Raw genomic sequence first — 17,607 nt, forward strand, 5'->3', positions numbered from 1 at the left:
GTTACTTCTTGCCTGGGAACGTCGTACAGTCGAAAACAGGAAGTGCTTTCATCTGACGTTCTCGTGGCACTTGGATCGAACTCCCGGGAAAATTCTCGTACCGTTTTTCGTGGATTCTCTTCGACCGAGAGCTTCAACTGCTCGTCAATAGCGCTCTGCTTTGGCCATCCGCGAGATTCACTTCCGAGGCTTTCATTTCCGGTTTCGAATTTTTGACATGATCAACGAACCGTGTGCTCATTGTAAATTAAGAAAATGATGCCTTGAAGTGGCCAATATTTTCAGAGCACTCGAGTGTCCGAAGTAACTGTTAAATAATATTTATATAGAATAAAAAATTATCTTCAATACCTGAGAGTCTGTTCAGTAACTTGGATTTTGAGAGTCGCGTTTACTGCTGCCATTTTCCCCGGATAGAATATCTGGAGGGTATAGACCTTTCCGGCTAGAAGAGCTGGTGTTTATTTGAATTTTCGGTGTCATCAGCCTCGGGTGAAAACGTCTATTTTCTTTCTTCTCTTTGACGCCTGCTCGCGATATCTAGCTGATATCAAACGTTAGAGCTGAGACATATTTCCAGTAAAATAATCCCATGTGCTCCTCGACGTGTCTGGCGGGTCGAACCGTCTGACGGTATTTACTTATTTCGTGAAATGCTTCACGGTTATACGTCCGATGAAATTCAGACGTTAACACGCTTCCCATATTTGTAAATGTTTCGAGCGATGGCATCGCGAACTGTCCAGCTGAAATATCTCCAGCTTCAATGTATGATTTCAAATTTTCTGTCAGTAATGTATGCGTATATTCAAAGTTGTTTAAAATTATGCTACCTTTTTAAGTTTCATCTCATTTTCGTTTACAGGATAAGTCCTTAAAATTTCTCTAAGAAACGAGGCGAATACAATTTCTCGTATTTCACTATTTCATATAATGTAAAAATTATTGTTTGAATTGAACAACGCAGGTCGGCATTCGGCACACCGATATCTACCGGAAGGCCAGCAACGGTTGAAGATACGTCTGCGTCGTTGCCTCTCAGCGGGATGCAGGAGGAATTGCATACGATTCTTAAAGAGTTGCGATTTATTACGGATCGTATGAAAAAGGCGGATGAGAGCGACGAGATCATTAGCGATTGGAAATTCGCCGCCATGGTGGTGGATAGGTTCAGTATATTTTTCTTTTACGATATCACGGTCCTCGGCTGTGCAATTCTCGCTTCTATAATGTCAGTAATAATATGAACAAAATTTATTCGCCTTCCTTACAGCCAGAGCAATCATTCATGATCGTTAATTAATACGTTACATATTTTATGCCCATTAAATATGTAATATTTATCATTATTATCTTTATTCTTCGAATAAATGAAACAAATTCTCGATTCTGAATGCGAATTCTGGTTATTTAAACGGAACAAATGGCAGAAGAATATATTGTTGTTGCATAAATGAGCTGTACGAATTGTTCTCCAACAATTTCGTATAAATTACGTATACCGAATATACCTTTAAAATGTTTCTAAATGCAATTTTGTTCTGATTGGTTTGCAGGCTCTGTCTGATCATCTTCACGTTTTTCACGGTTCTAGCCACGATAGTGATATTGTGTCGTGCGCCACACATAATCGTCCAATAAATAGACTGCCCCGGTCAAGTAACCGAAAAAATGCACAAAAAATGCCAAAGGTAGTACTTCTTTTAAATTCATACTTATTTATATACTTTTATCGTTATTCGCAATAGTTTGTCGTTCTTCTGAAGTACGCATACGCAAGTTCCATTTCCCCAATGATATCAGTAAAAAGTATAAAGATATCTGTTCATTTTCCATCATTAACTACAATTATATAACTGATGCTGTACACATCGGTGGAGCGTTAACAAAATGCTACAATGATGTAAGCGGAAACACAGCACTGTCCATCAATTTCGCTTGAACAATGGCATCTACTTGCGCGCGTACACGAGTTAGTGCATTCAAGTAGCGTATCACGTCGCTCTTCGAGCTGCACGAGAGACACGTAGAAAACAGAATTAATATGCCATGGAAATGTTAATCCATTTTGCAGAACAAGTTTAGTTCGTTCATCGTTGTGATGCACCTCGAATGATAGACGTCTGAGAAAATGCTCGTCCAAATGGAATTAGAATCACTCGAACTTCCGCCAACACGCACGTAAAGTCTATTTACACCCAACTATGGTACAAAACAGCTCTGGAAAAAAAAACGAAAAATTTGATCACCAAAACCCCTCGAAAAAATAGAGAAAATTCTACCAATGAAATCAGTTTTTGTTTCATCTCGATATCTCAATCCGTTGCTGAGATATAAGGGCTGAAAGTTTCGCATTCTTACTACGGCGCGGAAGGTGGTGGGGGTATTTATGAATGAACTTGACCCACATTTTTTCCAGGAAATACATACACACTAATAGTAATAGTAAAAAACTGTCTGGCAGCTGTCTGGCAGACTACCCCACGTGACTGATCATTGAGATAGGTCAGTGACCAAGAGAGCGAGCGAGAGGTCCGAGTCCTTTCGACGAGGACAGACATAGTAACCGATTGAAAATTACCCTTCTCTTTACACGACGATATCTCGAGAACCGGAAGTCGGATCGAGATAATTCGAAAAGCGTTTTCAAGGGGAAGATCTCCAGCTTCCAACGAGCTGAATTTCTTTGATGAAAAATGGCTATCTTCGGAGATATAGCGTTTCAAAGTTTTTGTAATTTTAATATGGGTTAATTAGGGTTTTAAGTAGTCTCAAATTTTTATCAGTGAACAATTTTTACGTAATTTCATATATCTTGTGTGGCTTGAATGAAAAATGAGGTTGACTCATATCGGATGCGAACTTCCGTTGCTCATTAACGAACTTCTCTCGCCAACTTCTTCCATAATTAAAGAATTAAGGGATTTTTAGGATGTAGGAGGAATCCGTAAAAATATTACTTCCAAAATAAATACTCTGTATGTAGCTACGTAATATGGAGCTGAATATTTTTGTGCGACTAACATTTGAATATGTTAATGTTAAAATTAAGTTGCTTAGTACAATGACGTTCAAATTAAAAATGAACGTTCCAGCTTTCTCTTTCCAATACACTTTACACGGTAGCTCGACAGAACAATTATATCGCTAACCATATTTAGTACAGTGCTAACGATAAAATTAAATTTCTAAGCTTAAATTTTATTTTACCGGATAGCAACGAAGAACCATCTTCCACGCCTTAATTACGCAGATCAAAGCCAGCTGCCAGAAAATTTTCGTTAATAGTACATTTTACATATGCCTGGGGAACAACGTGAATTATATTTTTTTACTTTATTCATAAAATATCTGTAAATCTGAAAAAGCTTAAAAGTTCAGTGAAATGGGCGGAATCGATGGCAAAGTCAGTAACACATCGATACATTTAACACGTTGAATGCCACACTAATTTTATATGGATCGTTCGTAGCGCCAATATGAATTCTTTATTGTACGATACACGCACACGATAGGTGTATTTTTGTCGAAATTTTTCACCTTTGGAAAAAGAAAATACCACACAGTGACAATCGTGTAATATAATTATTTAACGAAATAGCCTTTTGAACCGATTCGACCTCTCTCTCTTGCCGGGCAGACTACAACTGACTCTTAAAACTGAAACAGGCAAAAAGCCAAAAAGAGCTTTCCATCCTGCTCACCCCCGCGGACACTTCAACCCTGACACCCGCGCAATGCCTCGCGCAGGTCAACGTTATTTGTTGAGAGACAGTCCGCCATAAAACCCTAGCCATCTGGAAAGACTGAATCGCTTCAACGGAGAAGAAAAATTAAGAAAACTTTCTTGACATCTATTCGATTAAAATATCCTACGCACACTTAAACATCATTTAAACATTTCCACCGACTACACATCTCCTCTGCTCGTCTCTAAAATGTTCATTTGGTAAAGGAGATTCGTTCGCAAAGCGATGTTGCTATTTTACAAGTCCGCGCGTGTCTATATACGCCTTGTTCAGAAACGCGAGCGGCGCGTACAGAAAGATCACCCCTCGGACGGTAGCTCGCGCGAAACGAGGCCAGGAACAGCTTCCACCCTGACCCGCATCCTGATTCAATATATTCACGTAACGCGTTGCCGGGTTGATTCGCTCTCTAACGCTTCTCTCTGTTCCGCAGAAACGACAACACATGGGTTCCGAGGAGGCTGCCACGGAGGACTCGTTACTTCGTATTTCCTTTCTTCTCGCTCACCACCCACTCTCCCCCGATCTCTCTTCACTGAGGCTCTCCTCTCCGCGGGTGAGAGAGAGAGAGAAAGAGAGAGAGAGAGATCCCCGGAACAGAGGGATTGCACGTAGGGAAAATGTGCGCGACGTGCTTCCAGTTTCGAGGATGTTTCGACCGGAGACGGGAGAAAAAGTGGACGCGCGAAGGAGGGAAGATAAACGGCAAGAAGAGGGAAGATGCAAGAAGAGGGAAGAGGAACGCGCGCGCCCAGGGATGTCGATATCTCGTTCGGTTCTCGACTTGGGTGATCGAGCAACTTTTCGAATGTTTCGTCCCGAATCGTAGTCGGGCGACAAGTTTCCCTCGATACGAACGGATTCGAGCGGAGTCGCGTAGGAAAGGGGGAAAAGAGAAGAGCGGATGGACTGGTAGAGGAAAGAGTTGGGAAGGAACGGGCGTTCTAGACGTGTCGCGGACAAGGGAGGACGGAACGGCGCCTCGATACATTATACACTATTGACAATACACGGCCACGTTACGCGTTCACGTTCTTCGGCTACCCCTTTCTCCGTTTAAACCTGATCGACCGGTGTCGCTTTCTCTTTCTCTCTCTCCCTGTCGCTAGTTACGCGTCCCAGCCGATGACGGCTCGGCCCTCGCGCGGCGATCCGTAATTTTCCATAATTGTGTAACGCGCGTCCTCGCGTTCCCGCCGGAGTGGACTTTATCGATTCTCGCTCGGGAGGCTGTTAGGAGAATCCGAAAACCGGTGCTCCACCACCGCCACACATTCCTCGAGAAAGCGTTGTCGCGGCCTTTCACTTAAACGATAGTAACAGGCACGAACGACGGGCAAAACAGAAGGGCAACAATAATAATAGTAATAATAATGATAACAATAATAATAATGATGATAATGGTAACGATAACGATAATAATCGTAACGGTTAATGATAAAATAATGTTAATAATAATTAATTAATAACGATAATATATACATATATTATTGTTAATAATATACTTATATACATATGTTAATAACAAATCAATAATAACGATAACGGTAATTATAGTCGCTTTGTGTCCGGTACGATCGAATCGTGAACATTATCGCGCTACTAGGGGTCTCTCGCTGAACTGAGAGAGAGAGAGAGATACGGTCTTTAAATAACTGCCAAATACAAACAAAGAAAAAAAAAACAGAGGAAAAGAAAAAAAAAGAGAAAACTCGAGACAGGGGTGTCCAACCTTTTCACTGGTACAAACGCGAGATGCAGTTCGCGACGAGCGGTTATACTACCCGACTCCACGAGTGAAACATACGAACCACGAAATCGCGAGACCCGTGACAAATTTCTGTTAACGATGTCGCATTTCTATATAAGTGGTACCTCTCTTTTATTGTCAAATTCAATGGTTCCGTTTAGGATCGTCTTTTGTAAGGGATCTGCGATCATACGGTGCGCGCAATCGAAACTAACCGATAGTCGAGCGTAGTGAAATTTCGCGGGGGTAAAACGGAAGGAAGCGAAGTGTAGTAGACAAAACTGCCAAGTTGGACAGCCCCTGCTTTCCGTGAAGACAGAGAATCTGAACTGTTGGAAGAAGTTCGTATATGTCCGCGGGTAAGTGGTTCCACGTCGAACCGTGTACGAGATCAGTGTTTTACGTCGCGATCGATCAGCGCGATTATTTACCATGCTTGCAACTTGCGTTCTTCGGACCACACAGAAGTTCTCAATGACTGTACTCTGACCACGCGAAAGCTGTCCCTCGGGAAACATTCGAATATTCTGTTGCTCGCGTAAACTCTTGCTCGCTAATTCGTCTTAATTGTTGCTACTGAAATTAACTTGAAACGATGTTAAAAATTACGAAGTTCGCTCTTCTACGACAGAGTTTATTATTTAGATTTGTGTATAATTTAAAATAATTAATATTCCGGTACACAGAGGCTGTTAACTATATTTAAAGACGACTTTATTTAACTTTTTATAGTCGTACGCTTGATTAATGAAAATATGAAATATTTCCGACGGATGGAAACGAGATTTCCAATGCTTAGGCACGCTCGATAAAATTCCAATTTCCATTCGTTACATTGGCCATCTGCTGTAGCCGAGTGAAATAATTCCGCAGCTTTCGATACGGTAGCTATAAAGTAGTTCCCGATTGTGGATACGCAATGTAAAAGAAATTAATTACTGACGAAAAAAAAATTCTTGCAAATACCGTACTCTATTATTATAAAGATCGGGACCGTGCGATGTTTCCTCATTAAAATTGGAATATCGAGATATTTAATCATGAAACGCAGAATCGGTAAACGAGATTAATAAATTTCTGTCCGAGTTAAATAATTTCCGCTTCGCGGAAGTCTGTTTGAAATCTAGTTGTAACAACAATCCAATTTATTTGTATACTCTTGGAAAATTTATCTCCCATTGAGAATTATTGCGATACAAATATGAATTACTTCAAATGAGATACTTACATATATGCATTATATTCTTCTCTATTGAGTTATTTGAAATGCTCTTTCGAATGTAATCCGTCGTCGAACGACATGAAATTTGAACTCGAAGGAGGAGAAAAAACGTGGAATCCAAATCCAAAATTCTAGCTTATGGTCTTCGTTAGTTTCGAAAATGTTGGTGAAAAAAGCTTTCGATACAATGCATACAACACTGCCTATATACATATGTAGTAATCAACCGCTTTCGCTGATAGTAGCAATCAGTATAATATCTACAGGGTATCCCACGTAAAGTCGATTACACTATATTGTTTATTAAAAGACAGATCGTATATTAAAAGTTACAGAATATCGCTGTATCATCAATGTAAGTACAAATCAATTCGTCAAATAATTCCTGATGAAGGTTACATCTGCGTTGCATATATAGGCAGTTTTTTATGTATAGTACCAAAAGCTTTTTGTTAACCCTTTTCACCCACGACAAAGAGACGTGTAAAGGGTTAACTCCTCGAAAACTATCGAGACCCTTAAACTTAGTATTTTGGATCTGTGTTCCGTCTTGCTCTCTTTCTACTCGTTCCAGATTTCGTATCGATCAGCGACAAACATCAAGAACGCCCTTCGATTAAAAGAAGTTTTGATTTTCATTAAAAAAAAAATATATACATATATATTTCTATAAAAATATAAAAAGTTTGCATCGTAGAAAATAGTGTCGGGGCTAATCGTAGAGGAAGCTCGTCGAAACAATGAATTCTCGACAGAGTGCACGAACGTTTTCACGTAAACGAATGAGACGAACTCTCTGGTATAAAACAAAGTTTAAACGATCGGCTAGCGGCGCGGTATCGTCAAGGCACAAAGATCGAGACTCGACGGGTAGGTATCCTAAGCGAATTTCAAGCGGTACCAAAAATCTCTTTCGATAAATTTCATCTGTTTCCTGTCTAATAAAAACTGCGAACGATCGAAGAAAATAGATGACCTCTCCGTTATCGAAGATTCCCGAATTTCCGCGGTACACTCTCGTCTACTTGATAAAAACATGTTACGGGTACGTTTAAATATTCTATCTAAGTCTCGACGCGTATATATATATACACACATATGGAACAAGAGTATCGAATTAATCGTGGAAATCATTTTTTATTCTACCACTGTGTGTAATCTTAGAGGTTAAACAAATGATAAAACTGATCTTGACGAAACATATAAGATTCTAGGTAGTATCTGTTCGTTTTGAAATGTCTCACAGACTCTAGCGGAGGTATTTCGTACCCGTAGTTAATTAGTCGAAGCGGCGATAAACGATCGGCGTAGGGGATCGTGAAGGGGCGCGGCAGTTGCACTCCCTCGTATCGTACAACGAATGTAAATTGTAAAATTACCAATGTTCACGTGAAACATAACGCGGGGAAATAATAGTTATCGTAAACTACAGGATAACGCTCTTTGCAACTGCGTCGATTACGTTGACGGGCAATTAGGATCGCGGTAGCGGCTAGGGGAGGATGGAGAGTAGATAGAGCCGCGAGACGAACGGGTGAAACGGGATGATTCAGTAGTACAGTCATTGATCTTCGCATCGCACAAAAGAACCGAGAAGTCTTTTACTTGAAACTATCGAAACCTACTCTATTTCACCAAATAGCGAAGCTTCACAGGAGGGGAGGGGGGTGCGGTTAATCGACGCGGATAAAAAGAGAACGTTAAATATTTAGTAACGAATAAAACTTCGAGGTGTTCCGATTAAAATACTCAAATAAATCTGTAAATAGAAAAATGTTTGCATGGCGTGGGACTCAATACATCATAGTGACGTAAATAGGTATCACGAACAGTGTCGGTAACTTATAATAAACGCAAGGATAAGTATATAAAAACGAGAATTTAAATAGAAGATAGTATCTCTGATTAAAAAGAAACGGGGGAGGAAAAAAATTAGAAAAATTGAAAAAAAAGAGGAAGAAGAAGAAGATGTAAATCAAACGAAACCGAAGAATTTTCAAACAAATACAGTATCGTGTTAAAATTCTCTCGGGGCAATTTTCAAATGTAATACGTATCGCGTTGGCAATCTTCCATGAAGAATCGTTTACTCCTGTTCGATCGTTACAGAGGCAAGAAATAAAAAAAAAGAACAAAAGCAAAAAAAAAACAGAAAAAAATAAGAAAGATATATTGCCATACACGATGAAAACGCACACATACGATCGCGAGTATTTTCCAAAATTCTCTCCGAAATGATTTCTTTCCGTCTATCTGCTCGTGGTTGCCGACAATCATTTCACGTGGCGTAAAACGCGCGCGGTTTATCGGACGAAGCGGAAGAAATTGTGATAGTTCCTTTTTTTCGCGAACGAGAACATTCGACATGCGTATGGCGATAAATCGGACGATAAAATGTTTCGAAAACAACGAAATCAACGTTTGATCGGTGAGGGAAAAATCGAACAGGAGCGAAGGGCGCGAAGGGGATCGAGAACGATCTGCTCTGGATCCAGGACCCGGAATTATTTTCTAATTCGCAATTTCGTTCGCCTCGGACACGGGTAGAGGAGTAGCCGTGGCATCGTTCTTCGTTCGAGATTGGCAGCGACCCGACCGATAACTTCGAGGTCGTCGTTCAATTGGCACTCGAAAAATTCGATTCGAAAGCGAATTCGGTCGGGACTTTAGCAAGATCGTGCGTATCGATACAGGGTCGTCAAAGAATCTAGACCACGCGAACGTGTTAAAAAAGAAACAAACCAAAAAAAAAGTGGGCAAGAAATCGGTATCCAACAAATAGACGGTGATACGATCGTAAAATTTTAGCGCATAATTTATATTCCCTCGATACGGGATACAAAGATTTTATATTCGAGGAAAAAAAAAAACGAACGTCAGATAGAGAAAGCATTTTTAATACCAATGCTCATTAATCGAGCCTAGTAAAAGTAGCAGATTAAGAGAAAATTCGCACGACACTTAACGCCACTTGAAGGCTCGAATGCTGTACTCTCAGTTTCGTCACAAAAGTTAAGCGATCGCGTGTATCGCGTAGATTTAAAAAAGAAGGGAGGTAACAGAATGGAATTCGTGTTACGTTTCGTGGTGAATCACGATTAAAGGTCGATGTACGGTAATCGTTTCCGGGGTGTGCGAAGATTTGATCGTTTCTGCCGAGGAATCATCGTTAAACTGTCGTCATTACAACTACTACTGTTACTGCTACTACTGCTATTACTACTATTACTGCTACTACTACTACTACTATTACTACTACTACTACCTTACAATATTAACACTACTAGTCCTGCGAAACATTATTATTATTGTTATTATTATTTTATTATCATTCTTCTTGCCATCATGGTCACTACCATCGTTATTATTATTATTATCATTATTATTATTATTGTCATTATTATTATCATCACCATCATTGTCATTATTATTATTATTATCATTATTATTATTAACACTGTTATGGTCATCATCGTTACACACGGCAATCGTTATTGTTGCTACTACTATATTCATTATCGCTGTTACGCCAAAAAAAAAAGGGAGACACATAATTACGCGAAACGAAAGACGGCTAATGGCGATAAGTTTTTTTTTTCTTTTGCATCGATAGAATCTGGATTGCGTTGCACGTTTAAATATTACACGCTCCGAGGAAAAGAAATACTTTCGCATATTCGAAAAACGTGTTTTGCCTTCCGGAGAGTACTTTGCCCTTGCGTTAACGTCTGGTACATCTCTAGAACGAATATGATTAAACGTAAATTCCAAATCGACAATTTAGTTACATAGATTATTCGAGCAACTTTCCACGTTCAGCCAATCGGTGTATCGAACCATTCGAAACTCGACTAAAAAAGAGAAGGGCAAATATTCTCTCTCGCGTATGCGGTTCTGTGCAAGGAGGAAGAGGAAAATAAAAGAAAAGAATGAAAATACGGAGATACTGTTGCAACGACAACGGGCAAAAAACCGCGCATTTTCTCGTGTCTCTTTCCGATAGGATAGCTAGATTTCTTGTCTGCGGTTCGAGGAGAAAGAAAAAGAACGGGACGCGAACGGGAACGAATTTCGTTTAGTCGAGCCTCGTTGACAAGCAGTTTCTCAAGGAGCCTCGATCTCTCAAGATCAGATTGATCCGAGCGTGTATCGTGTAAAAATTACTTCTGTGATAAGAATTGTTTATTAATCATTGCCGAACGCGAAACCCCTTGATACGAACACTCGCTCGAGAACGGCGCCATCCGACGACTTAACGTATAATATATTATTATATTCTCAATAATACTCTTCGAGCTATCTCGCTGTGAACTGTTAGGTACACCCTCTCGAGCATCCCCCATGAGTTTAGAATTTTCTATTTCTGCTTGTCGCAAATCACGCACATACTTAGAGGTGTAAGAATATCCGCGATCGCCGAGCGTTACTCTCGCGTAAATAATTCGTGGACCGAATTATCGAAATGAATCGTCGCGCGAGCAACGTTATTTTTTTACTATTTCTTTGATCATAGTTTAGTACACGCCAAAGCACGCGCCGTGAACGTTTCGTCTCGTGGCACAGATACCACTGTCGGTTCTATTCCGATAACAGCTATCGAACCAACGTCTCGGATAATTACACGTGGATTATACCTATCACTGAGAAGTTGCTCTTTGGAAACGGTCCAGCAAATAATGATCGACTGCAACATAAAACGAACCGAAGTAGTAAAGTTTCCTCTTGTTGAGAGTATACAATACAATTTTTAATTCTTCGTTAAAGAAAATTATAATCAGACCAAACGTTGTATAATTTGAATCGTATTTATTCGAATCTTTATTAACGAAAATCTAGAAACAAAAAGGTTTGATCGTTCGATTAAAGAATTGTCCGACGATTACACGGGTTCTGGTTTGATCTCCAGTTTTCTCTGTCTCATTTATTCGCGATTCTTTGTCTTCGAAAATGACGACTCTCGAAAATGATCGCATCGATCCGGTTCGATGGTTCGCGCAGTGATCGGGACAGTACCGCGGTGGACAATCCGTAGTCGAACCGTTGCGTACGATTTTTCATCGACGGATGAAATGAAAATCGGCCGCGACTAACCGAGCAGTTAATCGGGAAAATTTCAACGACTGTTAATCAAGAAACGTTAAACGACTGCTAATCAATCCGCTCTATATAACCGACCGCATATATCGAACGAGTCACCCCGGTGCTTCCAATCCTTTTTACACACTCGCAGACGCTCTTCGATTTCGCAAATTCCCGCTCGACTGTTACGAATCTCCCCGTGCGTGCCAAGCGTATTTAGTAGAGTCGTTTTGCGCCGCGCGAGAGTCGTTTGACCGGGAAAAAGCTACGCGATATGCCACTGTTCGATCCGATTTAGCGCATAATTCGACTACAGCTGTGAACGGTTTCGAAACGTGTGACCGGTGCGCGCAGACAACAGTGTTTCCAGTCGGCTGGCCGGCTAACCGAAATCATCCGCATCCACCGTGCATTCTACCCACCATCCGCGAATAAAACTGGGTTTCTAGCCTTTTTTCTTATTTTTTTTTCGCGCTCGCTACTCGACGCTTTTACTCTCTCCTCTGCATTGTACCACGCGAACCGATCTACTACCTTTAATACGTTCGCGACAGTTAGTTTCATTCTGGCGCTTGTCGATCGGGAAGCTGTTTCCGTAAAAATTACTAACGAAACGGAAAAGCTGATCGCGCGATGTGTATTATTTCTATTTATTTTCATTCTGGAGTGTGCAAGGGAAGCGGCGCTTGTACAGGTTCCAAGTTTTGGGGTTTGAAAGAAGAGACAGGCACGAGCATGGAATTGCGAGCTGTTCGAAATTTTCTGCTAAACTGTTGAATTGGTGTTAATGCTTTGTAATTGAACGTTGAAATTGGGTAACGTTACGTTGGTCGAAGTGTCATGAAATTTCTCGAGGTACGATATTTGATATATAATTTCTAATACATTGAATACGAAAGAAGTGCAGTAAGAAAGACGAATGATAAAATGTATACTTACTTTTTCATGGCCTCGTTCTATTTGAATGGAACTACGCGAGATGGTAAAACCCCTCGCTAAAGAGAATTTAGTATGTTTTCATGTAAATTATTTCTTCTGAATACTCGCCGCGCGTGAAAGACATTTCATCGGGTATTTCGAATTTCTTAACGATGCGTTTCTCTCCGTTTCATCTCCACGATGCGGCACACTCCTATTCATACTCTAGCGCGCAGGATTCTTAAATGATTGTAAATAGCGAATTTTTTAGAAAAGAAATTACCGTGAAGTATGTAAATATTTCTTCTCCGTACATTTCATTTCGGTACTTTTCGCAGTGCTCTGCGCGGAACAAAGATATCTATTTGAAAATATATTATAAAGTGGGTTTAATTGAATTCAGATTTTGTCTTTCAAGCATTCGTTGCAATTAGATGAATATTCCTTAATTCCTTTAAAGCACAGTAAATATCTTTGTTTTACGTGAAACGTCAGGAGAAGTACTGAAAATCACAAGGACCCTTTCGATTCAACATTGTTCTATAGATCAGAGGTTCTCTAACTGAGTGCTACGGCACCCTGAGATTAAACACAACTGAACGTTAAATTGTCAGCATTTAATTGTGCGCTTCTCTTTTCCCAAGTATTCAAACCGCTTTAAGGATAATTGTGTCGCGAAATTGTTTTAGCCCGACGAAGGGTGCCACGGCGAATAAAGTTTAAGAACCGCTGCTATAGACGCGACTCATCTTCAACAGGGTAATGAAAAGTCGGTCAATTAATTGTTTCATCTCGCACGACTGGTCCCGAAACCATCCCGACAGAGGGTCTTGGTGAAATCTCGACGGTGTCACGCGCAGAACGAGTAATTTCCACGCGCGAGTGAACGAACGTACGACACAGAGTAACAATGGTTTCGTGTTACTCGAGAGAATTTAACGCGTCTTCATTCGCGGCTAATTGCTGTCAATTACAGGCAGCTCCGCTTGACGAACGAAGGCGGGCCTGATAGCGGAAATGGAGAGGCTTAGCGTGGAAATTGCCAATCGTCGTCTAATTTACCGGGTTACAGCCAATTTCGAGTTGATACCGAAGATCCGCAAGAGCGTGAACCATCGGATCCGTGCACGTGTTTCGAACGCGTTATCGACAATCGAAGATGCTTCCGTTCAAGTTCTTAACAGGGATCCCCAGTGGCGATGGCGGAGAGAGAACAGCACACGAATGAAAACTGTAACAATAATTTTCGATTCGTTTTTAGTTTAATTTAAACTAAAGTTTCGAAAAAACTTGAAAATTTTTTCGATACATCAGAAGCTTAGATTGTACAATGACCAAGCACGTCAATTAGCGAAATCTAATCACGAAACGCAAAGGTAACAGTTAAAACCTTCGAAAAGCTGTACAAATGATAACACGATCAACGGAAATGGCTACGATCTGAAAGCAAGACGAAACACATCGCGCGTCCCATACGAATCAGTTCGAGTCGCTCTCAAGTGCTGATGAATCCGATATTTTTGTCGCTCGTTTCCGTCACAAGTATCGCTTCCCATTGTCAATCAAGCTCAAGACATGATCGTCGACGAAGGGAGTTCCGATCGCGGATGGCGCCACGATCGACGAGCACGAAGTCAGCGCGTCGTAGTAAAAAGCATTTGTTACTCGTTAAAGCAATTTCATTTCGGGCGAATCGAGAGATAACAAATCAGTGTTATATTGTAAAGTGCATCGTCTTAAATAACAACAGGCATTACATTATACGCATACTACGAACACGCGGTTATACATACATATACGTATATAAATATAGACGCAAGCGCGTATGTATGATACATGTATATTCATTACGTATAAATATATAAATAAATAGGCGTACGCTTAGGTAATGACATTATACAAATATAAATTCTATAAATAATACATATATATATATATATATATATACACACACGAAGAAACACAGAAACAGAAACACGCGTTACATTTAGCGACGATAACAAATTGCGAAGGCAGCGTGTAAAAAAGGGATAAAATTCTAGTCCGCGTAATCGCGGAGCTCGTCGCGTCAAATTATACATATATACATGTACACACGCATAACGTTACGTACATAACAGAGAAACACGGTTAACAATGCGAATTGTTGATAGAATTGTAATACTTTATGGAAGATTCGTTACGTGCATATAATGAACTAAATACAAAGGAATTGAATTAGGTTACACACGGGCAACCAAGTAGTCTGCTCCCATATTCGTCTTTGTTCCTATTCTCTGCAAACGTACTCGCTGCGGTGTACGTACCGAGAAGGTTGATTTTCTACGGTTCTTCATCGTTTCACGACCGCGAACGGATATAATATACATACGTCTCCCGCGAGATACGTACACGCGCGTTGATTAAAGAAAAAAAGGAGAAAAAAGCAAAAAAAAAGAAAAGCAACCACGAACTTACTGTGATCGGTATTACCGTGACGTCGTGATCACGCGTATCCTTGGCCATCAGACTCGCTCGGTTTATTTTTATGATAGCAGCCTCCGAACGTGTTCCGCGACGTTCCATTTTCAAGCTCGGCCGTAGCTGTTCATTAAAAATAAGCCAAGCCAGTCCAATCAGCAGAACACGTTTGTTTACATTTATATGAATACCACGTATGTATTGTACATTATTATTATTCTAATGCGTCGTAACATTATACGGAACAAAAAAAAAGGGCGAGATCGAAGGAATCTTAACCGCGAGGCGGGCTATGTAACGGAAGTACGATCCGGCGACTCTGTTCCTCTCGCGTATCCGACTCGTCGAGGTTCAAGGGAACGTACGAAATAGAAAGAGAGAGAGCGAGAGAGGCGGAAGAGAAAAGGGAGCACGCCCTTTCCCTTGTTTTCACGCCAGCCGCTCCTCCCTCTTTCTCTCTTTCGCTTTTGCAAGAAGGAAAAGAAGCGAGGATGCGTCCGTTACTCTGTCGATCCGATCGCGAGGTCGCGCGACTCGTCGCGCGTCACGATCATCGATCATCTGATACTCGAGAATCTCGATGGAAAAGGGAATATAGTAGCAGGTGGTGCGTGCGTTTATTGACCATTGTATATATCTCTGTATGTACAAGAATACACGGCGCCGAGCGTGTGTGTATCGTGTACTTGCACGCGTACGCAAGCGAGAAAAAAAGGCCGCAAAACGCGAAGCGAAACCGAGTGAAATGGTACGTCAAATGATAATTACTAAAAGCCGCGCGAGAGCTACGTTTTATTCGATCCCGTGATTCACGACGAGAACAGTTTCGTTCGCTCACCACCTCGGTTGTCGCGATTAGATTTAATAGCCGCGTAGTCGCGTTCCTCCAAAGATTTTCCTAAAGGTTCTCGTTTATTCTACTTTTTTTGTTCTTGTCTGTCGTGACGCGAAACGTGATCAGAATGGAACGCAGTCTTTCCGATAAATCGGTACTTATTATTTGAAACGCTGTTCAGCTCTCTCATAAACTAGCCGTTGAATCGATCCATAGGCGTTTATATAAACGTGGTTTATAGATATTATTAACGATACGATATTATATTTGAAAAGAGAGAATGTTGCTGCTCGTACAGGCGGCGTGCAGCCTGCGCGAAACGGGAATTCCAAGGGGATACACGATAGATAAAGAAATAAATTATAACGATAAATTAGATAAATATAAATGAAATAGTGGTTAAGAATAATAAAGCCGCGCGGTATGCTCAAAACGTAGAGGAAAGTTATATCTCTGTACATGCGCTTAAGAGAATCCTTACCTAGAAAATATTACGATTATTACGATGTTTAAAAAGGAAAATTAAATAAATAAGAATATTGTCGAAATAAAAAGAGAGATGCGTAAGAGAGGGGAACGGAATGAAAAATGCGATCAGCGCACGACTCGTCGTGTTCTCGAGTTGCACATACGTCTACTACTTAACGAAACGAAATCTAAGGGCGAGAGCTGAATCAGGATTCCGATCAGAGTCGCGTTCGCATGGCACAATAATATCCGTTTAACGACTTCGCGCGAAAAATCTCATGACGATGTAAGATAAACAAATAAATGATAAAAAGAAAGTGACGTGAGGAATAATTATTAATGCTGCGACGAGACGGATGGCAACAGGCTGTGCAACGATTTCTCTCTTCTTTTAGGATCTGTTCTTAACACGTTTGTTTTGTTTCCCTTGTTCAATTTCCCAGCGATGAAAAGGGACGATTAAATTTGTTCGCACGCTTTCAAATATCTCTTCAAGGTAAGCTATACGAAACGCGTGAAAATACAGACGACAGTACCCAAATTTCCGATTACTCTGTTCTTCCTATTCGAGATATTTTGTGCTACGCGAATCGACGGTCGAGCATAAAATAGAGGCGAGGTATAAAAAGTACTAGAGAGAAAGAAAACGAGAAGGAAATATATCGGAAACGTCAGCAAAAGAACGAACAAATCCGAATACGTAGAGCGATAAAATAAACATCTGTTTTATCTTCCGAACTAAACACATATATACAATAATACGAAGGATTTTCAGAGTAACGTTAACGATCAACGTATCACGTAATTAGATCAAATGAAAAGAGAATAATACAAGAACGCTCGATCGCGCGAAGCGCGCTGGATCGATTCCTACGAACCATCGCTGCTTACGAGTTTCGAATCGCACAATTTCAAACCGTTCCAAATAAAATCGTATCGTACCATTCTTATCTAAAAAAAAAATTCCCTCGCCCCTGAATCGAATTATTTTTCACTCGAAGACCAACGCGTTCTTTATTATCTCCACGCTCGTAAGGATGCCTTTCACGTCTCCAGAAGATCAGACGCACATCCCAAGGATCGATCCTGCGCGCGAGTCGTTCGAGTCACACGCTCCTCCTAATTT

General features: G+C 40.6%; 1 protein-coding gene across 1 annotated transcript in view; it reads left to right on the forward strand.

Annotated features, from left to right (window-relative positions):
* Nachralpha6 (nicotinic acetylcholine receptor alpha6) overlaps positions 1–4,271 on the forward strand; it is a 181,098-nt gene extending 176,827 nt beyond the window's left edge. The window contains exons 12-14 of the mRNA XM_076894271.1: positions 968–1,168; positions 1,557–1,691; positions 4,183–4,271. Of these exons, the coding sequence (XP_076750386.1) occupies positions 968–1,168; positions 1,557–1,641 (286 nt within the window). The 3' untranslated portion in view covers positions 1,642–1,691; positions 4,183–4,271. The remainder of the gene's footprint in view (positions 1–967; positions 1,169–1,556; positions 1,692–4,182) is intronic.
* Positions 4,272–17,607: the final 13,336 nt, after the last annotated feature.

Source organism: Xylocopa sonorina, chromosome 4 (genome assembly GCF_050948175.1).
Source record: "Xylocopa sonorina isolate GNS202 chromosome 4, iyXylSono1_principal, whole genome shotgun sequence".
NCBI classification, from domain to species: Eukaryota; Metazoa; Arthropoda; class Insecta; order Hymenoptera; family Apidae; genus Xylocopa; species Xylocopa sonorina.